The sequence below is a fragment of the Triturus cristatus genome, chromosome 9 (genome assembly GCF_964204655.1).
Source record: "Triturus cristatus chromosome 9, aTriCri1.1, whole genome shotgun sequence".
NCBI lineage: Eukaryota > Metazoa > Chordata > Amphibia > Caudata > Salamandridae > Triturus > Triturus cristatus.
The window spans coordinates 1,137,144,366-1,137,171,939 of NC_140592.1; the positions used below are offsets into that span (position 1 = coordinate 1,137,144,366).

The 27,574-nt window shown below is 44.5% G+C and overlaps 1 protein-coding gene across 2 annotated transcripts in view; it reads right to left on the minus strand.

The window, feature by feature from the left end:
• The window catches only part of LTK (leukocyte receptor tyrosine kinase), a 583,144-nt gene that overhangs the window by 118,768 nt on the left and 436,802 nt on the right, over positions 1-27,574 (minus strand). For both annotated transcript variants that reach the window (XM_085627068.1, XM_085627069.1), the window contains exon 10: positions 8,530-8,624. In XM_085627068.1, the coding sequence (XP_085483194.1) occupies positions 8,530-8,624 (95 nt within the window). The remainder of the gene's footprint in view (positions 1-8,529; positions 8,625-27,574) is intronic.

The window sequence follows — 27,574 nt, forward strand, 5'->3', positions numbered from 1 at the left end:
CATTATACAGAGACAGTGAACCATACAAGTGTAGAACTCAATGTATGGGAAATGTTATGCAAGGCAGTAAAAACGGCAAGGTGTAGGAGTCATATGTCATCCATACTGGTAGACAGTATATGTTAAGAGTGCCTGGTCTGGAGAAGTACGAACTCAGGATTCAAAACATAACACATTGGTTGATGTTGGCTTTTCCAACAAAAAGATCTCTGTGCAAATGCAGTAACTCACTGAGCAACTGATAAAAGCAAATCTGTGATCTGCATGTTACACATGCATTCCAGCAGGCACATGAACCTTCTATGCTACTTTATGTTGATTTAAAACTGCGATGAGACAAAACACAGATCTCCTTAGCAGGTACATTATTCACCAGAGTTATCTCAACAGTTCTATTGTTCAGCACATCGTCCTGGACACAAAAGGTACAAGGTACTCTGCAGCATGTGCTTTTGGACCCATAAGCTATTTCAAAATGCAGCCCCCCCCCCCAGCTCTGTGCCTGGTGCTCTGGCACCGGTTGCACCGCCCTAAAGCTGACACCGGTTGGATGCTCCCTCCTATGAGTTGGATGCTGACTCAATCCGTGCCTGATATTCAGTGGCTCAGCTGACCCAGTGAAGATGACATCATAAGAAGGATTGACAAAAATTGCCATTTTCCTCCATTTGAAATGCACTTATTTTTTGTGAAAATTAAGCTTATTACGTGACATATGTTGCAACGTCGTCAGCATAGATTTTCTAAGTGGAATGGTCTGAGAATGTTGGCCGCACAGTGCATGCAGCCACGTCACATGTCTGCTTTTACAGTTCCTGAGGTACAATGGCATGCAGAAGTAAAGGAATTCAGAGGCAGAACAGAAACAAGCATTGTCTCGTCCAACTCCAGAAATCCAATCAACTAAGACAAGATTTTTTTAGAGCAGAGACTTGGCATCGAGAGGCAGCAGAGTGCTTAGCAGAATACCGTATCTGAGGCATGCTTGACATATAAGCAAGGCCACTGGAATGATGCGATTCTGCGGCTGCAGCCTTTTTTGCATTGTCATTGATTTGCTGTGATTGCCACAAAATCCATCATCTGTTGCATAATCTGCAGATATTAACAAAAAATAAATAAGTTTCGAGCTCGAATGGATCCAAAGCTACTAAACAGTGGAAGGCTTAACTAATTATTTTTCATTTGCCTATTTTTTTTTTTTTAAGATCTTTTTTTTGTGCATACAAATCAAAGAGAATCATGGTGACATTAAGCGGCATGCAGCGTAGTGGTAAAGCATAGGCACGCAGTGACAACTGCCATCTGGCCTCTGTAACCCAGGAAAACACCCAACAAATCACAGGCAGCGACAATGTCCAGGCGCACGTGACCCCAAGCAGCTCCATAGGCATCCTATATAGGAGCACGTGGTTCTCCCTGATACCCTTCTCGATTCCCCCATATTTGAGCCCATTTGTTCATACAACCCCTGCTTGCGTAGGCCACTCTCTCCGCCTGCATACACCAGTCCATATCTCTCTTCCAATTGCTTCGGTGCTGTGTTAATTCAGCTCCCTCCAGTTGTAAATTGCTTTTAGCCACCATCATCTTCGGTGTGAGCCAGAGGCAGTCCATACGAGCGAGATCAGTTTCGTCCCAAATATTCTGGAGGCATTGATGGTGTCATGTCACTCCCTATCATTTGCTTATTTCTGTATTTAGTTCTTAAACTGATACTAATGAGGTGACATTTTTGGCCACACAGCAAAATAATGAATTACTTCTATCAAAAATGTGCTGCGTTACACCGAATAACTGACCTTTTCTTGCCACATAATTTAGTCAAGCCTGACGCATAATTTGGTGCTTCCCTGCTGGATAATTCTAGTGGCTCTGGGCATGAGGGGGCAAGAGTCACAGAAACATAGGCCACTTGACCGCCCCGTCATGGGGATCGCAAGAAAACGCAGTGATAGCGATGGTAGCAGACTGCCAGGAACGTACAGAATAGAATTTAGCATTATGGATACATCAACCCCCCAGGTCATGAATATATGTATTTTTGTTCACATGAGCTCTGTTTGCTGATAGTTTGGTTGCTGAACTCAAACTCAGTAGTTAGAGGTCTGAAGGATGCCTTTAGCCTCTTTCACAACCCTAGGGCAGGGGTGAGCTAGTATTATTAGGGAGGGGGGCAGGCAGCTCTCAGCAGTCAAATGTCTGTGGAGAAGCACTATGTGCTAGTCTTTTCTTTCCTGCATTTTGTGATTGACCCCCAGAATGCGAGGTTTTCTACAAAGGTCAGAGCTTCACTGTTCCCCAGCTAGCTCCGCCCTTCTGGAAGTGACACCGGCTCACACATAGAGACAGTGTTGGTCAGGTTAGAGCCAAGAGCCTGGGCTACCTGGAGCAGGGATAGGAAATGTCGGCATTGGCCATGAAGCACATGCAGGTAGCACCTGTATTATTTACCACCGCTGGGAAAATAGATGGCATATTACACTGTTAAACAACGCTGCAATCAGAGTGTCGGGTCATTGCAGACATGCTACTCGCACCATGCCCCCGCACGACGCACTGTGTCATGCCTCATCACATGGCCAGATAGTGATGAAGCATAGTTACTCACTGAGCTAGAGACCCTTGCACATAAGAGATTCTCTGCTCAGGAGTGAGGCTCTCCACAGCTTGGCTCCAGTGGCAGTTGATAGGGAACGGTGGCGGGGTTTATAAAAAAAACGTATCTGCTGAATGCTAGCCGCCGCCTCTCCTCTGTTCTCCCTCTGTTTCTGGCTCCCGCCAGCACCTAGACTCCCCGACTCCCCTGGCCCAGCACGAAGTTACTGTCACAAGCATGATAGCAGCGTTGTGATTAAACTGAGCGGCCTGGTTCGGCGCTCTGAAAGGGAGTGGGAGTCTATGCATGTTCTTCACCCAGGCTATGCAATAGAGTCAGGTGGAGAACATGCTAGGTGCGCATGACAGTTTGACTGACCCAATATGGCCAGCTAACCCGACATGCCCACTAAAGTGCACCAACCACTCATCCCTCTGCTGGCTGCGATGACAGCCTAGCCCTGCTTCACCCTGCCCAGTAAAACTGCCTCAGTACCGAAAAATAAAATGCTAATAACATTGTGTTATTATCATTTAATTTTTTCTTTTTGCACTGCTCAGAGAGCAGTGGGGCATTGCTCCTGTGCCCTAGCGAAGGAGCCGCCACTGCTTGGCTCCCCTTAAACTCCCCCAAGGTGGGAGGCGCCAGCAGATGAGTTCCTGGTTGCGGTGGAGGAGGACAGCTGTTGCTGTTTAGATAGAGCAGGGGTTCAAAGACCCACTCGCCATGACTCCACCCGCTCACCAAGACCAAGTTAGGTTAGCGGGTCTGTTATTATGCACCAGCTGACCCTGCCACTGCAGTAAATGGCAAAGACAGAAACCTGCACGGGATAAAAAACCTCCAGTACTTTTGCCTTTATTATGCAAATTGTCTAAGATTACAACACCAATTCTGTATAAGGGACAATGAGAGTGACGGCTTTTCAGAATATGGAGAGACAGCATCTGCATGTGAGCTATGAACATGGCAACTGGGATTATGCGATTCTGTGGCGTTTTCTGCTTAATCAAGGATTTGCTACATATTCCATCATCTGCTGCATAATCTACAGATTTTGACAGAAACAACATTTTGTTTGTAACTCTAAGGGAACAAAGTTTACTAAAAATATGACAGCGTGTTTCCGCTCTGTGGAAGTGATTTTGCAAAGGTTGACTGGTCATCTTGCAGTAGTCTATTGCTAGATTTGGTCGTTAAACCTGTACTAATGTGGTGAAATCTTTGTAAAGACAGTGTAAAATGTACAAAACAAAGAAGTAATACTGTCAAACAATGTGCCCTATAGCGCCGCATACTTTGCCTTTTCTTGACATATAATTTAGTAAGCCTGGCACATAGTTTGGTCTTCCCCTGCCATATAATTCCAATGGCCCTGGCTATGACTAAGCTATGCACAATACACCATTCTAAGGAAGTAAATATTTCTTATAATGGGCACTATATCTCATTCTTGGTACCTAGGTGTTAATTCCAAGAGAACCTCAAATACAATCTGTGAAATATTATTTCCAGAAGTAGAACCATACACCAGCTTATCAAAGCCATTCCGTAAGCCTTTTCTGCTCAGCTTGACAAGTTATTGTTAATGACAAGTTATCATTAAAGAAATAAAGGATGTAGAGTTAGAGGAAATATTGAATAAGAAAAGACAGAACTAAATATTTGGAATTGGTTAACGTTTACAAAAATAACAGGCATTTGAAATGCAATCGGTCTCGCATTTGTGAAAGTTAGAGCTATTGGCGTTCTAACTGACAATGTTTTTTGCTTTTTTTTGTTGCAGTGGAGGGATCATTTAGAAAATAGGTACACACTATCCCAAAAAGAGGAACATTCTGAAAAAGTGGGTGCATAGATTTCTAACTGTTCTACTGTGCCAGACACAAGGGAGTCTCGGACTCCCAGCAGTAGCATAAGCAATTAAAAAAAATCCACAAAGCAGGGAAAGGGTGCAGTACCACAGGCTGTTACTAGGTGTCTCTCTGGACCTTTATTAGCCAAATAAGATACTGCACAATGCAGTCCTGAAGAATCCGATCAGAAGCACAGCGATGAAAAAACACAAAAAACAAAACCTAACATTGAAAAACCTCCTCAAATGCAGAATAATGTAACATATAAGCCCGGAGTTTAGCATTTCGATGCGCTCTCTACCACACATGTTATGTTATGTTATGTTATGTTATGTTAGCCGGATTTGTATAGCGCACAGCTGCCCCAGCAAAGGGGCGTCCCGGCCTTGCAAAACTGACAGCCATGGCGGGTGCCCTCAGTTAGTAAACACAACAGTGGGCGGGGGAGTCTTTCCTAAAGAAATGGCCGCATGAACTGGCTGGTACAATATAGAGGGGACTACAAATAGATGAATGGCGTGCAGGGCCATCTCTACTCTTCATACTAAAGGTCTCACTGTTATCATAATGAACAGCATAACAGGTCATATTTGTGGCCTGCTGAGGTACTCTCCAGAAGTGTTGCTACCGCCAGACACAAATAAAGTTTCGATACAAATTGAGTGTCATGTCTACTGTGACTGTGTAAAGTACAACAGAACATGTGCAATCACTGGCAATCAAGTGCAACACTTTGTTGGGTTTGAAAATCATCATAACGTGAGGTACCAAGTTTTCACCAGGTCTTTGCCATTCTTATTTTCAGACAGCAAATCAGAGGCTCCTTAAAGGATGCGTCGGGGTCGGAAGCAGCCCCAGCTCCCCTGCCACTGATCTCAACAAACGCTTCTTCCAAATAAAATAAAACCCAGAAATCTCAGTGTCTCACACGACTTTTCATCCTAGATCTCTCGTATTTTCTTGTTCTTCCATTTTGAGACACTTTAAGAGTAAATACTAAGAATGCACCCTGCTCATGTGCAGCAAGCTCTGGAACTCTGTTCACATGCAGTGAACCCTGCTAGTATGCAAGCACTGATTATGCAACATATGCACTGCTTGTGTGGAAAGAGTACAGTACCACAGGCTGTTACTAGGTGTCCCTCTAGAGTTTCAAAGGGACCTTCCTTAGCCACATAAGGTACTGCACTCTGCAATCCAGACTTTTGTTGCACTCTGCAACATTAAAAAAAAGTGCACACACAAAGGGAAAAACACTACAGAGCGAGGATACCGTAAAAAGCCAATACTCTAGGGGAGGAGCAAGACACAAGAAGGTGAGACATATAACGCTAAGCAACCATACAGAAACAAGCTTTCCAAAACAACACACACTTTAACCAATCGGTAGCAAGGGTGTGGGCAAAGCCCGCAGAAGGGAAAACAGCATGCCTCACAGAGAGGCGCATGCGCGCTGCTAGGCTCGACCTAAAAATAGTTAATTTTTTTTTTAAAGCAACGATTAAGAGAAATTTAGGAAAAACGAAAAGTGCTCACTAGAAGGCAGCAACGTATCAAGAAAATTCACTAGAGAACCTCGGCTGACGATGTTCCAAGGCTAGTAGTTCAAGTGTGAAGTCAGTTACACTGTTGCTGCAGGTTGAAGCTACATGATATTATAATAACTATTAATCAATATTATTATTATGATGATTACTATTGTTAAAATTACTCTTATTATTATTACCATTATTTTTATTATTGTTGCTGTGAATATTATTATCGTTATTATTATTAGCTTTCAGATGTCTAGGCTGGCCCTCATCAGAGATGCTCTGATTCATCGCAGTCACACACATTTATCAAGCGCCCGCTCATTTGTCACAGGCCCTGTCTCTCGTTTATAACAAGCTCCGTGACTGGTCACTAGAAGCGGCATTGTCAGTAAACACCAGCAGGCCCCAGGAAAGTGTACCAACATTACTCATCTGTGTTGGTGGGAGGAGACGGAGTGCACGTTGGCTTGTCACGAAGTCTGAGCACACTATAGGTACTCAGGGGCAGAATTAATGCTAAATAAAATAAAATGAAATAAAATAAAAACAAAGCATGCTATTATTTCTAGGTATAGGTCATTCAGGGGTGGCTCCTCCATGTGGGCGGAGGAGAGTCGCCTCACTGCATTCCACAGTGCGAGAAGCAGAAACATAAAATTGTATTATAAATACCATTTTATGTTTCTGCTTCTCGCACTGCGAGAAAGCAGATGGGTTTGGTTGGGGGTGGGCCTTCTCTAGAGCACGGGATGAGTGGCTTGCACACTGTTGTGGGCACTGACCAAACCAGTCATGCGCACTCTGTATTTTCTCCATCTAAGCTGCATGTAGCCTACATGGAGAAAGTGGCCTCCCCATAGAAGCCTGTGTGGTTGGCGTCCCAACCAATCACAACGCTGCCATTGCAGCGTTGTGATTGGCTTTGGGAGGGGAGGGGGGCTGCCTGCAGCTGCTTCCTGTTGCAGAGAAGACGACGCAGGCCCGATGACGTGGGACTGGGCCGGCAAAGGTAAGTTAACTTTTATTTTATTTTAAATTAAATTAAACCTCCCCCGCGCAACCCCCGCCCTGCGCGCCCACCCACTGGCCTACTACCCACGAGTCATGCCCGCCATGACTGAGGTCATTGTTGAATTCAGGAACGATGGGCTGAATAAACAGTGCCTTACATCCCTTACCAGCCTGTTCCTGCAGAGACGTCAGACTCCCTGCCCCCTTAGATAGTAATACACTCTTTGACTTTTCGAATCAGTAATTACATACTCTGCAAGTTTTATGGAATTCTTGGCATCATTGTCGCGCTTGCAAAGGTTTTTGCTTTGCCACATTTATGTGAAAAAAATATGCCTTTCCGACCCTGTAACAAAATGGTCATCCATAAAAAATGATTTGTTGAAAACAGTTGGTGTTCTTCTGAGCAATCCCAGCGTGCACAGAAAAGATCTGCAACATGTGAGCTTGCCAAGAAAAGACAACATACATGTTCCAGTTTGGCTGAGTTCACTTAGAGTGAAAATGATATTAATGTGCAGTGACATTTGCATTGCAAAGACTTTGCTTAGGCAAAGAAGAAGGCAAAATGAAAGAAAACTCTGAAAGGCTCGCTAGATAAATAAAAACAAAAAGAACCTGCTAAATAAAATAAAAAATGTTGCGCATATCAGGTACTAGGATGAGGTTTGGGTACACCAGCCCTGCAAAACACCTGGGGGCAGACTTACAAGGAACTGACACATCTGCATAGATGCGCTAATTTCCTTGCATCAGTGCCAAATGTCCTTGCGCCACCACGGCTGCGCTGTATTTACAATACAGTGCTCCATGGCGCAAGGGTTGACAGATGCATCAGAAATACTGATGCATCTGTTGGCACAAAAGTGACGCATTGCTGGAGGTGCATATGAAAGTGACGCAACTCCAGCAATGTGCCGCAACAGATACGTGAGTCCCATACAAAAAGCCCTGCGTCATTCCTTGCGTCTGGTCTGAGCAGGCATAGGGATTTTGACGCAGTGGAGGCGCAGAGTGATGCAGTGAAATGTTGTAAATTTCACAGCATCAGTTCAATATGGCTTTTTACGTGGGAACACCCACCCTGCATACATTATACCTGGCACAGGTATAATGTGACGCTGGGCTTTACAACGTGACGCATCTAGATTTCAGTTAACCACCAACATTTCCTGATTTTGCGTTTGGGCCGTTGCCCAAACACCCATATCCCTCAGCTGACTCCAGTATGAACTGTTTGTAACTGGTCTGGTGTAATTTAAACCCAATGGCTTCAAACGCTCAAGGCCTCCAAGAATCAACTCCATGCACAAAGAAGTTGGGGAACCCCAATCATCATTGGCAACTTTGATTTAACATGATCTGCACCCTAAAATGTCTATATTCCACCACTTTCTGGGTGGTCTTTTGAGTCTTGACCAATTGGCGTTCCAGATTCGTACATATTCAATGAAGGCGAGTTCATAAGTTGTGATATCCCTTTTCTACCAGTTGTCAATATCACTGGACATGCTCTTGTCTTCCTTACCTTCACTGAAGCAATCTGGGGCAAGGGTAATGTTGTCCACCGCAATGTCTGCCAGCGAGCCCCATCCCCAGGAGGCCTGGAGTATCAGCTGAAACCTAAGGATAAAGCAAAGGAGCACACGGTTAGGTCTACACATACTTCAGCCTTTATAGCGGCACCAGCTCTAAGTCAAGACAAAAGATCACCCAAAGCTCTCACAGAAGGAAATAGTCATTAATCCTTTGTTGATCCGCTATTACAATGCAAGTGCTGTAAATTCTGCTGTGACATCCACATAGGAGAACACCATAGAAGGCAGCCTTGTGACCCCGTCTCTGCCTTTGTCTCCCCTCGCCCCACACTGTTACTTTGTGCTCCTGTATAATAGACATACCCAGGGCATTCCACGTGACCCAGTTCTGGGCAGTGGAGGGCATGTGCTGAAGGGAATGTGGCAGTGGAGAAATGGAGCATGGCAGAGGCATGGTGCTGAAGAAGGACATGGTCCTAGACAGTGGCGTAACGAAACGTGAGCCACCCCCTGAAAAGTACATGGAGGGGGCCCCCCAAACTCCAAACCCAGTCAGGAGCTCTCAGGCCAGGGGCCCACCGCCTGTGCCCAGTGCGGGAGGGGGCCCCCTGGAGCTTGGTGTCCCGCCCCCACATGGCAGTGGCTGTGAGGGCTAATGTTACTCCATTGGTGGCAGAGACACATGGAATGGGCCTTGGTCAGTGTGCTGAAGGGAAGAGTAGCACACAGAGAGTCTCTTGCACATGGGTAGTGTGATTAATAAGCTGATTGGCAGTTGAAGGCATCAGTATGATTTCTTTTTTCCCCCTTCACAAACCCAATCTCTCAATGTTGGACAGATTGATGATGGGCCTGATGCATAGGCTTTGCGACTGCGAAAGTCCTAATGTACAAAGGATGTATTGTGAATCAGAAATAACTTTCCAACTCTCAAAATGCAAAATGAAACAGGCATGCTCTTCCTCCTACTAAAGCATAACAGAATGCATCAGTGGTTTACAGCCGCTATTGCTCTGATCCGATGCGGAGTACCTGAAGGAAATGGTTTCCTATTTGCAATGCGGAAGCTACCCCTATGGGAGAGCGTTCACCTTGGGAATGTGTCCCATTGCATTGGGAGAGCAGGTAGTGGTCCTGGAGACCACTGCATATTCTTCCCAATGTTTTGAATTGAATGCAACTGTTATTTGAAGCAGCTCTTGTCCATTTAAGGGACAGGCGAAGGTTTAAATCAACTGTTGGTATTCAGTGACTGGGAATGCAGGAACAGAGGTCTGCTGTCTCTCACAACCTTCCACCTCTACCCTTACAACACGGCCGGACTTTCCCGTAGCGGGCATCAGGTGTTTCCCGGTAGGCTGGAAGGGTGGGAGCTGGTTTTGTAGTGGCGAGGGCTGGTTTTGTTACTGGGGGCCAGTTTTACAACAGTGCTGCATTATCGGCCAACAGTAACACAAGCAACAGTGCTTCACACGTGTGCCCCAGGGGGCTGGTCTTAATAATTGCCAGTGCCGGTTTGGGTTCCCAGTCTGGCCCTGCCTTACAGCCATTCGCAGAGAGTCACAAAAGACCACCTGCCTCACAAATAATGTTGAGGAAGGAGTTTATACGGCTCACTCGGACAAAGCAGGGAAAGCTGCACCTGGACAGGTTTCCATGCAGATTCCATTGGAAAGCCTGGCTTTTTCTGTGATTTATTCCAGCACAGAGTGACTTTTGAATGTAGTGCATTAGTGCTGCCACCGGGGAGCAGGTTGCTTTAGAACGAGGGACACCAGCCTTTAGAAGCGGCAGGTCCTGGCGCTATTTGGTCTGTCAAGGAATTAGGTGAGTTGCTTCGGTTGGTTGCAGCTTCTACTTGAGGAACAGCTGTCTCCAGTTCTAGATCTCACCAACCTTCACGAAGAGGGTCCAATTCACAAAGCTCTTCCCACACACTGGTCAGATGCATGTCTGAAAAAAACACTTTTGTACGTTTGGAAGTGGTGGTGGGTGAAGGAGGTGCTTTCTGAATCAAATTCTCAGAAAACAAACTGTTTATTTGAAACTAATGAGGAGAAAAGCGATAAGTTCCGATTTAATCTGCTAAAAGTGACAGTTGCACCAAAAGATGCGGGAAAAAATCTGTATTGAGATAAAATGTGAAGAAAGACCCACATGCATAATGTTGAAGGATATGGAAATCTTCAATGTAATTGGAAGTGGCTATTTAAGGAGGTACAAGTAAACATATATATATATATATATATATATATATATATATATATATATATATATATATATTCACTGAAAAAACCATGGGTTTCACACACGTTATAGTTAGGAATTAGCATTTAAAAAACCTTAGAAATTCAATGAAAAAACCAAAGGTTTCACACATGTTATAGTTAGCTGGACATTTCACTCGTAAAAAACCATTGAAATTCCCCCGTTATAGTTAGTTCAGCTAACTATAACTCGCGCGCCCGCAATGCACTACTGATGACGTCACATATTACATCACTCATGACATGGTCACTGACATCACTCATGACATCACTGATGACATCTCAAATGACATCACTGATGACATCACTGATGACATCATCCTTGTGATAGAGTGGCAGACCTCCTCTCCCCCTAATATAACCATTGAAACACACATTCAAAAATAGAAACTAAAATGTTCAAAATAATGAACATATCAATATCAGTTACAACAACCTATTCAGTAATTCTAAGAACCACATACACATACAGTAATTCACCAACAGTCCTCTACAGTCACTCATACATGTACTCACTCATCATATGTACTCATACACCTGTACATCCCGTTACACAATGCCACTCATCCATAGAGTAACTCACACACATAGTCACTCATGCTAATAAAGAATCAATCATCCATTTACTTGCATATACAGTTATACACACACCACCACACTTACTTCTACAGAAACTTACATATACTTACTCTTTTAAACAATCACTTATAGAAACACATACTTATTCATACAGGAACTCTTCCAATCTCTCACTCTCACATATACTCACTTATATACACCAATAGTCACATATACTAGTTTAAAACATATGTAGTTACTCATAAAGACACTATTGAGACAGTCATTCACTCACTAACACACCCATGCACACACTCATCCACCCATACAGTCCTGCACACATGCTGTATTCAACACATACAAACAGTGAGTCACTCATTCATGCACCTATGCACTAAGTAATACCCCCCACCGAACCATACAGAAACTCAGACACTCATAGTGATAAAAAACCAACTAAGAACCTATATAGACACTCATGTAGCTACTCACCAACCCATGCAGCCACTTATACACAAAGTAAGAAACTGATACAGATATTTAAATATTTAAAGATTACTCAGTAAGCCATGTATTCACTATGATACACTTAAACAGTCAGTTACACAAAAAAAATTCCAAAAAAAAGTATCCATTTAGACACTTATATACCCATTTATTCTTCCTTTGACCTTGAGATATACATAAATATAAAAAATATATAATTTTCATAAAAACACACAATCACTGGATGATGTCATCAGTGATGTCATCAGTGATGTCATTTGAGATGTCATCAGTGATGTCATGAGTGATGTCAGTGACCATGTCAGGAGTGATGTAATATGTGACGTCATCAGTAGTGCATTGCGGGCGCGCGAGTTATAGTTAGCTGAACTAACTATAACGGGGGAATTTCAATGGTTTTTTACGAGTGAAATGTCCAGCTAACTATAACATGTGTGAAACCTTTGGTTTTTTCATTGAATTTCTAAGGTTTTTTAAATGCTAATTCCTAACTATAACGTGTGTGAAACCCATGGTTTTTTCAGTGAATTTCAAAGGTTTTTTAAATGCTAATTTCTAACTATGCCTACAGAGATAGGACATGTGAAGAAAGAAGAAAAAATGCACAGAAAGAAACAAAAGAAGTGCAGAAAGAAGCAACAGAAGTCCTCAAATACGAAGATAAGTGCAGGAAGAAGGATAACGTGCAGAAAGAACAAAAAGAAGAGCAGAAAGAAGCCTTGTTGCAAAATCATCCTGTACCCTCAACTTTTTCAGACGGATACTGGTGGTAACTGAGTCTGACTAACCAGTCCTAGAGCCAGTGCTATGTTAAAAGACACTTAGAATACAGTGAAAACACCTACATACACTAGGGAACATTATGCGTTGGGGTCCCCCTGTGATTAGCATGACCTCCTCTGTAAGCCCCTAGTGTATAATAGGGCATGGGGATTAAAACTACCTCTTAAAACAGGCCACAGGGCGTTTTTGCACACATTAACTCAGGCCCCGTCCCCTCCCTTCACCACTGTGTAAACACGCCCTGTGTCCATTTTTAGTTGGGAGATTAAGTTCATTTGAATCCTGAGGGTCCCTAGGGTCCAACTAGCCCACTAGGTACCTCCAGTAAGTGCCACAGAGCTGCGTTGCAGAGAGGTGTAAAAAGTGGCACGGCCTGGACCACCTCTCTCCAATGCAGCTCAGTGGCGCTTACTGGAAGCACTTAATGGGCTAGTTAGCCCCCAGGGGCCCTCAGTAGTGAAGGGAAATTATATCCCCAATTTAAAACATGCCATAGTGCGTGTTTGCACACGTCACCTCAGGCCCCGTCCCCTCCCTTCACCACTGTGTAAACGCGCCCTGTGGCTGTTCTAAGTTGAGAGTCCCCCTGAATCCTAAGGGTCCCTAGGGTCAAACTAGACCACTAGGTACCTCCAGTAAGCGCCACAGAGCTGCGTTGCAGAGAGGTGTAAAAAGGGGCTTGGCCTCAGAACACCTGGCTGCAGCGCAGCTCCCTGGCGCATACTGGAGATGCCTGTTGGGGGCGCGTTTGCAGAGTGCTGCACGGAGGGGGCATGGCCTCCGGCACGATGCCAGTCTTTTATTTATTTTAGTTTTTTAAGAAGGGGGGCTGTTTGGTTCCCCTTCTTATTCTAATTTATTGGCCCTGATGACCCCATCCCCCAGGGCCAGTCTCCTAATTATATTTTTTTGACCCCAATCCCCAGGGCCGGCCACTGTTTTTTATTATTTTTAAAAAATATATATTTATAGACACACCTAGGACATGCTGGACAAACCGTACGTACCTATCACCATGACGATTTGCGTGATATTCATTAAAAGGCGACTATGCATGCAATGAATCCACGTGGAATGTATTTACACCACTAGTGAAGCTCTGACATGTCTGATTCCCTACCGTGCCTAATCCTGGTAGACACCCTTGTCGTTTATTTATACAAACATGGGTAGCTATTGACGGGCACATTTAATACACATGCACACCAAGCCATTCAAAGGGGATTCGACAAAAATTCGACCAAAACTATGCAAGAAACCCCCCTCACGGTTAATAAAACACACATCCACTGCCGGATGTGTAATACTTTTTATTTTACTCTCTGGAAAGGGGACGAACATCACTTGAGAGTCACAGCGTGCTCCTGACAGAGCCCAATGCTGTGTTACACCCACCATTGCCTGCCGAGTGCCACACACCTCTGTGTTGTATTCCACTAGCTAGTGCATATGCCATGACACTCTCTAGCCCATGTGCACTGTAACACCACCCCGTGAATATGTCATGCCACACTTGTCTTCGCACGGGTTATATTGCCCCATCTAACGTGCCTTTCTCGATGCCTATGTTATAACGCACAGTGCTATGCCATACATATTACAATCTGGGATCCATATATTTGTCACAGTGCATATGCAACGTTACACTCCCCAGCACATATTTTATATTACAACTTTAGAGACTAGTTAGGTTACACAACACTGCCCTGTGCATATTACACTCCAAGGCGCATATCGCATAGCACGCGCTAGTGCCTGTGCTATCTCGCGCTCTCCAATGAATCTGTCATTGCGCACAATGTATTGCAAATTATATTTCACGCCCGGTTCATCTTATATCACACTTTTTGGTGCATAGTTTATACCATACACTATATCTAGTTTTCATTTTCAATCGTGCTCTCAGGACTATGTTCTATATAACACTGTGTTCACCTACCCTTTTCACGGGCATTACATTTTGCGATAGGGGGTGGAGGGTCAGGGGGTGTTTCTGCCAAGTGAGCCCGGAGTCACAGTCACAAACGTCCTCTTCTTCCTGAATAAAAGTGAGATTATGCTGCATACTTGTTCATATTTTAAGTAGTTCGCACAGACACAATGTTTTAAAAACAATAAAGTTCCTAATACCCGCCTTCTCTGAACAGTTAGCTTGCTGCCCCATCCCCTTCCTCCCTATCCTCTGTTGTGTGAATCCATGGACTAGCCTCCTCCCTCCTGCCATGCATGGTCTGATGTGCTGCCACTGCCCTCAATTTAGTATGATGTACCAGTCCAGTCCTCCTGCCCTCCATTGCCCAATTCTATGCCCCATCATTGACCTCCTGCTTAAACTCTGTGCTTAGCTTGCTGCCCCTATTCTCCTTCCCCCTGCCCTCCGATGTTTGTGCATGCCCCTGCTCCATCCTTTTTGCCCACCATGTCCCATGGACCTGCCACTCCTATCTACTCTGAGTGTTCTGTTGAGCTGCCACTCCCCTCCCACCTGCCTAGCATTGTCAGATGACTGTAATCTGTCCCTGCCACCTCCACCCTGCCTGTCCACATGCCATGCCCCTATCCTCTTCCTCCTGTCCTACATGGTCCATTGTACTGCCACACCCTTCTGCCCTCCCTGGTCTGTTGTGCTGCAAACTGCTCCTCCTGCCTGCCCCGTGTGGTCTGTTGTGAGGTCCCTTCCCCTGAACTTTCTTGTCTGTGCACAGGTCCTGACCCTCCCTTCTATCCTCCATTGTCCTTTGTGCATGCCCCTCCACCCTCCTTCTTGCCCATCATAGCCATTGTGCTGCCACTAACCCTCCCACTTGCCATGCATGGTCTTCTGTGCTGCCATGGCCCCTCCCACCTTCCCTGTGTGGTCAGTTAGCTGCCCCTGACCCCCTCCCACCTTCCCTCCATGGTCTGTGTGTATGCCATCACAGTCTCACTGTTGCTCTTCATGGTGTGTCTTGCTTCTAGTGCCCATCCTGCCTGACCTCCATGGCTATCTTGCTGCTCCTGCCCTGCCCCCTTGCCCCCAGCCCTACTCCCTCCCTCCTGGCTTGTCTGTTCCATTGTAATGCCCCTGATCCGTCCCTCCTGCCCTTTATGGTCTGTTATGCTGCAGCTTTCTCTCCTGTCTGTCCATTATGGTCAGCTAGCTACCATTGCCTCTTGCCCCTCTGTTCTCTGTTGTCCATGTGCATGGTCCTGTCCCCTCCCTCTTGCTTTCTATGGATTGTTGTGCTGCACTCCCGTCCTGCATGCCCTGTGTGGTGTATTGTGCTGCTGCAAACCCTGATGCCTGCCCTGCAGGGTCAGTTTGGTGCTCCTCTCCATGTCCCTCCTGTCCTCTGTTATCCAAGTCCATGTCCCTATCCCATTTCCTTCCATGATCCAATGTACCATACTTGCGAACATTTTGAACTTGGTAAGAGGGAGATTTTGAAAAAAAACTGGGGTATTGATTTTCCCCTTTGAGTTACATTGAAAAAGAGGATATTGTAGACAGGAGACAGATCAAATAAAGCCCATTTGAGCTTAAAAACATTGGACGTTTCCTGGCTGAATCGGGTCTGTTGGCATGTATGGTTGTACTACCATTGCCTCTTCCTTCTGCCCACAATGGTCTATTACATTGCCACAGCCTTGAAGGAGGGTAGATTTTGTATCACAGGGGGCCCCTGGCCCGTTCTGTCCACACCTGAAGTATGAGACCCTTGTCCTTGCCCTGCCAGCTGCATTTGTAGGCCGTATTAAATTGACCAGCGGGTCCTGTATTGCTATATAATTATCCTGAGACATCCTTACCACTCAGCCAGCATAAAACCCCTGTGTAGGCCCTTCTGTTCAATATGTAGGCCTCTTTGTTAAATTGACCATAGCTCTGCAATTTTAGTGTATAGCAGTCTGAAGGCAGGTCTGCAAGGCCTTCTGATCCAAACTAGTAGCCCCCACCCTACCCGAGTGCTCCGTGCTCGGTATCAAAGTTCAACATCCCCCTGAAGCTGTCGACATACAGTAGGCTGCATCCTGGACTGGTACTTGCTTCCTGGGCAGGTTTCCCGCTTTTAAGGAAGTGGCAACCGCAGAGCGTCAAGTTAGGAGAACTGAGGAGATTTTATACATGAATATATTGAATTCCCGTACAATACCCATTATTTTCTGCTTGCTCTATGGAACTTACGATAAGCGATTGGCCTGAGAGACTGACCTTTTCACCCAGTCCATTGTCAGCATTAAGTGGGTAAATGACGAAATGTCTGGTAAAATCTGCAGTCGAAGCTTTTGGGTAGCATACGTAGGTAGATGTAGCGTGCAAAGGAGCCCACAAAATGATATAAAAAGGGAGCACCCACAGATATCGACGGACTACCTCGCCGTCTGTATGTAGGTTAACAGGCAGTGCAGGTTTTCCCCAAGAGCTGGGAGCTCTTGTCTTCCTTTGCTTAAAATGTCTTGCTCTGCTTTGCTTGAAGTATCTTATTCTATTTTACCTATATGAAATGTCATGTTATGTTTAACCATTGTTCTCTTTACTTTTGCATTTAAAAGATTTTGTATTGTAATTGCAGGAATGCTTGCTCTAAGAGTAAACGTGAGTGTTCCTAGGTAACATTTTCCTTGGTGTAACTTGTTTCTCATGATGCATTTATAGATGTGTTTTCTCTCTCTCTCTGTCAGTACATTAATTGAGATACAGAGAATATTATGACAGCTGTATGATTATCTGGATTCTGTTTTTTGTACTTTATGTCTCTATTCTGCGGTTTCTTTGAAGTTGCATCTTCTCATTAAACTGCCATTGTATTCTGCCTCCAATTCCATGTCTCATATGTCTGTTTTCTTCATTTTTGGAGCAAGCGTTCCTAGGCACCCCGGCTCAAATTAAGGTGCCCCTTTTGTCCCTGACTCACTCTCCTGCTCAGTTCTGTGGTGGCTCCCGGGGATCTGGGGACCGCCCCTAGCTTCCTTGACCCGTAATAGATCTTCCCTCCAACAGCCTCTCTTGCAAGTCCTGTATTGTTTGTTTGTTGCCCCTGCCCCCCTTTCCACTGCCCTCCATAGTCTGTTGTGCTTCCACGGCCCTTCCTGTCTGCTCAGTGTGGTTAAATTGTTGCCTTTGCACCCTCCTACCTGCCTTCAATTTTCAGAGTCCGTGCCCCTGGCCTCTGCCTCTCAACAGTATCCTAATGAACAACTAGATTGCTAACATTCTATATTTATTACAAAAGTGTGGAACGCCTGACATCATCTTGATGTAATCAAAACTGTAATACCTAGAGCATTTCCTTTAGAAATTACATATATGAGAGGGTCTTATTGGCATCAAAATTATGGTTAGTGCTCTAAAAGACTAAAATAAGGACATATTTTCTGAGTTTTCAAATAGCGACAAAGCACTTTTAAATTATTTGTTATCTTTATGTTTTTTTATCCAGTTGACCACTTGATTAAATGTTGCACTTAGGGGAGAGGATGTGGTGTTACTTCCAGAACTGCAGACTTTGCAACTGGGGAACCAGGTTGAAGTTTCTGCTTCAGCTCGACATTCTGTGATTCTGGTTAAATCACTTAGTCTCCCCATGTCTACAACCAAAATGAATTTGTTCTTGTGTGATGTAACCAATGCTCATGTAAAGCACTCCAATACCTGACAAGTCTGCACTATATAACACTGCAAAAACACAAAATAATACGTGTTTTGCACACTTCTGTCATTGGGCTATATTTGGGCTACATCTGGTTGATTTTGGGCTACATTTGGGCTCTTTTGTCTCCGGTGGCCATCTTGGGAGATTTATTTGTTATGAAGTTTCCTAATTTCCTCATGTACTGCAGTCTCCTCAGTAGGAAATGCTTTCAGTTTTTTACTTTGATTCCATCATGAAGGTATTCAGATATGTCACACATTTGCCATAAATTCTGAATGTTAGCACTCTAGTTGCTCATTAGATCACTGTAGTAAAACTACTCCACCATGGAAGTCTGCTCCTGGTATTAAAAGTGCATGTTTCAGTCTGCATGTCAGAATTTTTTAATGAAATAGAAGAGGATTTGAGAAGTCACTCAAAATGTGCCCTCATTTTCTTTCTTCAGTATTAATCATAATTTCTATGGCAAAATGAACCTCCTCATTGTGTTCCTTTTTAAATTAAATGTTTTAAGTGTTACCAGTTTATTCCAATCAAGATGGCTTCAGGTGTGCCATACTTTTGTCATAATGAAGACAGTAAGCGCTCTAGTTGTTTTTAAGAACATTCTGGGACATTCTGTCATTGGGCTATACTTGGGCTACATCTGGGTGATATTTGGGCTACATTTGGGCTCTTTTGTCTCTGGTGGCCATCTTGGGAGACTTATTTGTTATGAAGTTTCCTAATTTCCTCATTTACTGCAGTCTCCTCAGTAGGAAATACTTTCAGTTTTTTACTTTGATTCCATCAAGAAGGCATTCAGATGTGTCACACATTTGCCATAAATTCAGAATGATAGCACTCTTTTTGCTCATTAGATCACTGTAGTAAAGCTACTGCTCACCAGGGAAAACTGCTGCTGGTATTGAAAGGGCATGTTTCAGTCTGCATGTCAGAATTTTTTAATGAAATAGAAGAGGATTTGAGAAGTCACTCAAAATGTGCCCTAATTTTTCTTTCTGCAGCACTAATCATACTTTTTATGGAAAAATGAACCCCCTCATTTTGTTCCTTTTTAAATTAAATGTTTTAAGAGTTACCACTTTAATCCAAGCAAGATGGCTTCAGGTGTGCCATACGTTTATCATAAGTAGGACTGTTAGCGCTCTAGTAGTTCTTTGGAACACTCTGGGAAGCTGCAGTAGAACACAAAGGAATCAACTGACAGTCTCTGCCCTTGTTGGATGTACATGTTTTACTGAGAATATCAGACTTCATTCTCACATGACTGAGAAAGATAATGTGAATTTACAGAAAATAAGCTCTCAGTTTAGCCTATAGATCACCTTCCAAACCTCTGTGGTAAAAGCATGAGAAAATATTTTTCTCTCAATCATGATATCCCAGCAGAAGGCTTTTTCACATGGTGAAATCACCTTAGAACATACCACAATTCCTAAAATGAGTATGGTACCATCAACAAATGATTTATAATGTAACTAAAGTCTTAAAACCTTCTATTAACTGCAATGCTTTTTAATGAGGTGCTATCATGTATATTTGTCCCAAGATGGCTGCCAACACTTCTTGGATGAAGTGCTGACAGCCAATCAGATCTCAGGATGAGATGTGTGGTTAGGCTCCGCCCACATATATATATGCTTTTAAATGCTATTTACTCAGGAAATACTGAACAGATTTACACCAGACCTGCAAAAGGCACTTCCTTGACCTTATGGCTACCTCTCTGCCAAATTTCTAGTAATTCTGTTCAGCCGTTCGGGCTGTAGCTCGTTCTAAAGGTCCTATGGAAAAATGCATGGGAAAAACGCGTTTTGGGACCCCCCTTTTATCTCAGCCCCCGCTTGACGAATCCCCCCAAGACTTTCAGGGTAGGAGCGGAGCGTAGCGCCCCACCTATTTTGAGAAATTCGCGAGGATTCATCGACCGGCGCCAAAGTTATTCAAAATAGAATGTTGCGGATTTCCTATGGAAAAGGGGTCCTAACTATAACTACCTACTGGCGACCGCCAGTAGGTAATATATATATATATATATATATATATTATCTACAAGCGGTCGCCAGTAGATAGTTATAGTTAGGACCGTGTTTCCATAGGAAATCTCAAAATTCTATTTTGAATAACTTTGGCGCCAGTTGATGAATCTTCGCGAAATTTTCAGAACTAATGGGCGCTCCACTCAGCTCCTACCCTGACTACAAACATTGTGGTAGCGCCTGGACACGCCGCATGACCGAGATCTGTCCGGCCGCTATCTAGTGGACTGCGACTTCGTGTGGACATGCTGCTTACTGAGGCGGTATGCACGGACCTTTACCGGGACTTCCAGCGGTGGGGTGAGGAACACGGGGAGCTGCTACATCGCCCAGGAGAAAGATCAAGGTCCGCGTTGGGAAGTTGGGAGCAGACACCGCCCACTGGGGTTAGTACTTACTCTACGATGTCTGCTCCGTGCAAATCCAGTTCCCTGAGTTTGTACCTACCCAGCGCGAAGAAACCAGCAGTATCCTGACCAATCGCAGCGGGATGCATAGCTTTTAAACGTGGGCGGGAGAAGCACTTGTGAGATTCCTGGCGGCATCTGAGGAAGTTTTACATAAAACGAAACGCGTCATGCACAACGCCTGAAATAAATGGAATTTGGCAGCTCACCTGGTGTCCCGTGGTTCTCTGTTTCCTCTGCTACGGTGAGGGATGTTGGTGTTGATATATATATATATATATATATATATATATATATTATCTACAAGCGGTCGCCAGTAGATAGTTATAGTTAGGACCGTGTTTCCATAGGAAATCTCAAAATTCTATTTTGAATAACTTTGGCGCCAGTTGATGAATCTTCGCGAAATTTTCAGAACTAATGGGCGCTCCACTCAGCTCCTACCCTGAAAGTCTCGGGGGGATTCGTCAAGCGGGGGCCGAGAAAAAAGGGGGGTCCCAAAACACGTTTTCCCCATGCATTTTCCCATAGGACCTTTAGTCGAAGCTACAGCCCGAACGGCTGAACAGAATTACTTGAAATTTGGCAGAGAGGTAGTCCTCAGGTCAGGGATGTGCCTTTTGCATATATGGAGCCAATCTGTTCAGTAGTTCCTGAGAAAATTGCAGTTAAAAGCACATAAATATCTATAGCCGCGCACCGTGCGCGCACGGTGCGCTCAGCCTATCGTGCACGAGCGTAATTCTGATTGGTGGTTACATGTCAGTCAACGTTCGAATCGGTCGAAATCAGGAAGTGTCGGCCGCCATTTTGTTTGTTTTCAGTGCGAGAGTGAAAAAGGAAGGTGGCGAACGTGAAAAGGGGGCAGGGTAGAGAGTTCCTGACCCCCTAGCCTTTGTCAGGGGGTCCCTGAAGGACCCCGAAGGCAGAAAAAAACATTTTAATTTTTTTTTTTAAATCGCGGGGGTGCGCGCATGGTGAAAACCATAAAAAAATTAATAATTTTTTTTTTATTGTAAAATAAATATATAAAAATAATAATAATACATACATAACTTAGCATTTAAAAAACCGTACAAATTCACTGAAAAAACCATAGGTTTCACACACGTTATAGTTAGGAATTAGCATTTAAAAAACCTTGCAAATTCACTTAAAAAACCATAGGTTTCACACATGTTATAGTTAGGTGGATATTTCACTCGTAAAAAACCAATGAAATTCCCCCGTTATAGTTAGTTCAGATAACTATAACTCGCGCGACCGCCACTCTATCACAAGGATGATGTCATCAATGATGTCATGAGTGATGCCACTGACCATGTCATGAGTGATGTAATATGTGACGTGATGAGCAGGATTGCGGGCGTGCGAGTTATAGTGATCTGAACTAACTATAACGGGGGAATTTCATTAGTTTTTTACGAGTGAAATATACACCTAACTATAACATGTGTGAAACCTATGGTTTTTTTAAGTGATATATATATATATATATATATATATATATATATATATATATCTCGGTCACCAGTGTAGGTAGTTATAGTTAGTACCTAGTTTCCATAGGAAAAGCGTTTTTTGTTTTGCCAATAACTTTGGCGCGTTTGACGGATCTTCACAAAATTTACAAACTAGTTTGCCACTCACTTCAGAGCTTCAGGGTGATTTGTCAGGCGGGGGCTCAGAAAAAACGTTTCAAAAAGCGTCTTCCCCATGTGATTCCCATAGGTATTTTAAACACGACTACAGCACAAACTGCTAGATGGAATTATCCCAAATTTGGCAGGGATGTAACCCTTGGTCTAGAAAGAGCTTTTTTTTTAGATTTTTTTGCAAATCTATTCTGTAGTTGCGGAGTTATTAACGAAAAAAGAAATATAGCTATCTAGGGGCACAAACCCTGCGCGGATCCAAGAGATCTTGTACAGAGATCTATTTGGCTGCCAACACTTCAACCAGGAAGTGTTGGCAGCCATTTTGGGACTCAGACTCCCCCCAAAAAGTTAAAAAAAATGAAAAGGTGGCAGGGTAGCAATACCCTGACTCCCTAGGCCTGGTGGTGGGGTCCTTCAAGGACCCCGCAGGGCCAAAAAGATTTTTTCTTCTAATTTTGATGCATAATCAAGGAAGGATCTGCAAATCTGCGACAAAATTGAAAACAAAAAAACAAGCATGGTCTCCCATGCTTGTTTGTATTTCAACCCCTGGCCTGGATGGGCCAGGTCCTAGGGGCAATGCAAGTTATAATATGTGGAGAGGGGGCGCATGTGCCCTCCCTTTTGGGGCCCCTAATCACACCAGGGACCACTACCTACCCAGGGCTTGATTTTTCAAATTAAAGTGGGGCCACGCGGAACCCCCGAGGCTCTAAAGAGCTCCACCACACACACACCCAATCACTCACACATACAGCCACTCACACACCCAATAACACACCCACCCACACAACCACACACATACCCATTCACACATCCATATAAGCACTCACACGTCTACTCAGTCACCCATACAGCTGCTCACATAGTCAGCCCCCCAATACAGCCACTTCCACACCTACTCAGTTAACCAAATGCCCAGTCAAACAGCGCCTCACTCTCCCATACAGCCACTTTCACCCTCAATCACTCACCCATACAGTCACTCACACAGGCATTCGGTCACCCACACACCCACTACTCCGTTCATTTTTTTTTACCCTTGCATAAGGTGGGAGCCTACAGCAGAATCTTTTATTTTGAATAAGAACACATGGTCTCTCTCGCTGAGGAATGGACTCCTTGGTCAGTTTTTTTCTGCCAGTTCGCAGGTTTTACAGGGGCTCAGTCCAGTTAGTCTCCTCAATTTCCTTTGCTAATAAGCCTTTCCAATTGAGACTTTTTGGGCAGGTAGCTGGTGATATGTGGGCACAAGCGGGCAATTATTACTCAAGAGAAGATTCTGTGGGCTATGGTCACTTTCAGGGTGGACATCGATCTTGAAGTTCACAAGGTATCTAAAAAGGGGAAAGCTCATAAAGGTGTAGACTATAGTCGAGCATGACTTTATGGCAGTAAAAGTTGGCGCTGGAGGCTATTTCTCACTTGCTCTTCTATTAATTGATCTGAAGCTGGCTTGCAAGCATATACTCAAAATCTTTTTCTCCGAGCCATCATGACTCTTAGTGAGAGGTATCACTTAATGGGGGATGTCCCAAAAGTTGTCTTGTAGCAATATGGTTTCATTTCAGTGGTTGATTTGCAGATTTGAGTTCAAGTTGCCAGATAAAATCATGTGAGCAGCCCTGTATTTTTGGCTTAAGACTGTTAGTATTGAGTCAAGCTTAGGTATGATCTCCCATTTTGAATGAGGATGTGGGTGGATGTAAATATATGCTAATGTAAGGGGTGCCTTGAGGTCACACACTCTATTGTGGACTAACATGGCCATGATCCAGTGTTCATGAAGGGTGATTTGTTCTGTGCCGATGTCCAGGTCAGTGGCAATATAAATAACTAGGCCACCTTGTGTTCTTCCTTTTTTGATTGTTTTGATTGTCGCTGAGCGGCACTCCAAGTATCCAATCAAGGTGATTGGGGTAGTGCTCCAACTTTTCTGGAGCATAATTACATTGATACCTGACCACTTCAATTCATCGACTAGACTGCTCATACCTCTTGCATTTCAGGAGCATATTTTTAAGCCGGCATGTGAACCGAGGTACTGAGTGAGTCAAGGCGGGAAGTAATTTTCCTGCATTTTTAGCTAAGGCCTTTTGCAGCCACAACCAATTAAATTCGGTGTTGTGAGCTGGGTGCTGTCTGTAATGCCTCCTTGACTTGCTTTCCATGCTGCTTATTGTTACATTGGGCTGGGAGCAACCGCCTGTTGCATTTTTTCAAGATGGAGAAGGTTGAATTTGGCAAGCCTCTGTTGTGATTTGAGGGCTCACAGCACTGTGCAGTGTGTGCCGCAGTCGTATTTTGTCAGCTTGATTCCCCAGTTCTAAAGTGCTTCATCTCATGCTACATTTGAGTTGCTTATTCTGATGCGGATAGTGTTGGTTCCTTCAATTGGTTGCCTCTTGGGTGAAGGTAAGCTATTGATTGCATATCCTGCTAGTGGCTAATGGTTAAGGATTGTGTGTTCACGCCAGCGCTATTCCAACGAGGAGGGGAGATACACCATGCGAAGATCTGAGATGGCTTCCCAATTGTTGGGTGGTTTCAAGTCGAATGGCATCATGGCGCTTATAATGATCATTTTCCGCTATTTTTTGGGAGCGCGCCATGTTGTTCACGAGATCACCCTCATCTGTAGGATTCATCAGTTGCAAATCAGGGCTTGCGCCAGCGGGCACCTCATTTAGTGTTATCTAAATGATGAAAACCCATCTAAAATGTTTTAACGATGCAGCATCTACAGACCTCTCAAAAGCAATTACATAAAGTCGCACACAAATTTCACATCATTACTAAAAAGTAACAAAGCACTTTTTATATCGCAAAATGTTTGGCTGTATTGCCATAATAGCACGAGTTGTTGTTTGCAGCAACTTTAATTGACCCATCACCTAATGGGGAGGCTGGACGAGAGAGTACTAGAGAAGATTGGAGAAGGTAACTGCTCTCATTGTAAGTAAGACAGAAAGGGAAAGGAAAATAGGAAACAAGAGACGCGCACGCATACAATATAAGAACGTTTGTGAGAATGTAGAGACAGAGGGAAGGAATTGGCATGGTGAACAAGCATTGCCAAGGCCAATATATATGGGTTTTATGTGCCTAATGCATGAATCATAAGCACATTAAAACCAAATTTAGGCAACAAAAGTCTGTATTGAAAGCACCTTTGACGGGGGGCTTGTGGGGGGCATAAGTACAATTCTGTGGAAACGCCATTCGAGGAAGACAGCATATGAGAAGCTGAAATTATACATGAATCCAGCAGATTTTGGCTCAAAGGGTTCTTGGAAATTGTAAACAACAAGCAGATGAACCTGGAAACCATTGTTTTTTTCACGGTAAGTAAGTAATATAATTGTTTTCAGATGACAGGCATGGACAATCCGTGGGAGCTGGGGGTGTAGCCAGCAATTCTAAAAAGAGGGGGCTGCTAAGAAAGGTAGGTGGGCTGACTAGCAACTTTACAAGGGGACTTGAATTTTCCCCGCAGTTTTTTTTGTCACGTTGGTCAGTAACATTGGTTAGAACTGGATATGATATAAAGAGAACTGTGCAGGGCATGTTGGGAATTCTCAAAGTATCTTGCAGTGATATTCAGGCAAGGGATACCTTGATATGCACATTGGACCAGCAACATGGTTTTCTTCATAAAAATATTAAGAAACATTAAGCTAAAGTGTGCATTTTCAGGCACATTAAGTTGACAACATGGGTCAAGAGTAAAACATTTTACAGAGAGATTTGGAGATTCTTCCCCAGAGAAATCTTAAGGAACATGGAGGCAGTTATTGCTTTTTAAAGCACACTTGCCTGAAGAACAGGGGCGCGGCCATAAATGGTGCAGCAGGTGCAGTAGCACCAGAGATGTGAAGGGCATGCAATTATGGATGGTTATAACTACTCATGGCAGGAAGTAACTGGAAGGTGTTTTCCAATATTGCATTAGTGCGCATGGCACCCATGCTATGTCACTCATGATGCTTTATCTACAATAACAATACTGGACCCTTATAAAGTGCACAAGACAAACTTAATTGCCTCTTGGGTCTCTTATAGCCTCGGGAAGCCATTGCATGACTAGTTGGCAGGGATTCTTGAATCTAAGTTCGCGTTTAGATACCATGCATTTTAATGGCAAATACTTTGATCAGGGGCGGCCTTAGGCATGTGCAAGCTGTGCACCTGCACAGGGCCACCAAACCCCAGGGGCCACCACGAGGTATCGGATACAATACATATTCGTGGCGGCCCCTGGCAGGGATTTGGCGCATGAACGACTGAGGCGTGCTAAATCCAATGTGATGCACGCTGAATGGTTGTTCTTATACTCTTTTTCTTTCTAACCCAGTCTCGTCTTTGTGTGGGGTCGGCCTTGTTTCGGGCTCTTCTGGTAGGTCTTGTGCTTGTTTAGAACTTTTTTTCCAGGAGAATCGAACTTGTTTTAATAGTCCAGATCTGGCACCTCCGGAGGTTCGCATGCGCGCGCATGCGCAGTGCCCGCGAGTCCAGCAGCGAAGGGGTTACAGAAGCACCACGCATCACTGGCGGCAGGAGGGGTGGCAGCACCCGTGCCCGGCGTGCATCGAGCAGCACCGAGACCGGCCGAGGCCATGCACCGGTGCGCCTAGAGACCCTGGGCAAGAAAGGCCGCCTTGCAGAGGATAGCATGCCAGTGTGCAACCTTTGGTGCCAGCTGAGAGGTGAGCACCCCGAGGGTCAGGGCATGGGGAGTGAACCCGAGGGAAGGTGAGCCATTGGACGAGGGTGTGGGGAGCCCTGGGGACGAGGGCAGATCAGGCGTAGGAATGTATCCCAGCCCGTGAGGGTGAGGAGCCGGGGGCGTGGGGAAGGTTGGGTGAGGATGTTATTGTAGATGGTGTGTGCTTTGGGTCTGGGTGGAGGTAAGCCATGTGAGGTGGCGAGCTGGAGGTATTCTGGTGGTCATGGGAAGGGAGGGCATGATCAATCGTGAGAGAGAGCCTCTCTATCACGATTCATCTCGGAGAGGGCGCGGGTCGGAGAGGTGGTCACCGTGCGCCAGGGGTAGGGAGTGGTACAGATCGGCGCTGTATGTTGAGGGAAGAGTGAGTCAGGAGTGCAGGGGCGGTGTTTACTTGTGGCTGAGGGGAGGCATGGTGACTTTTGGAGGTGTAACTTGGGAGGCACGGTCGTAT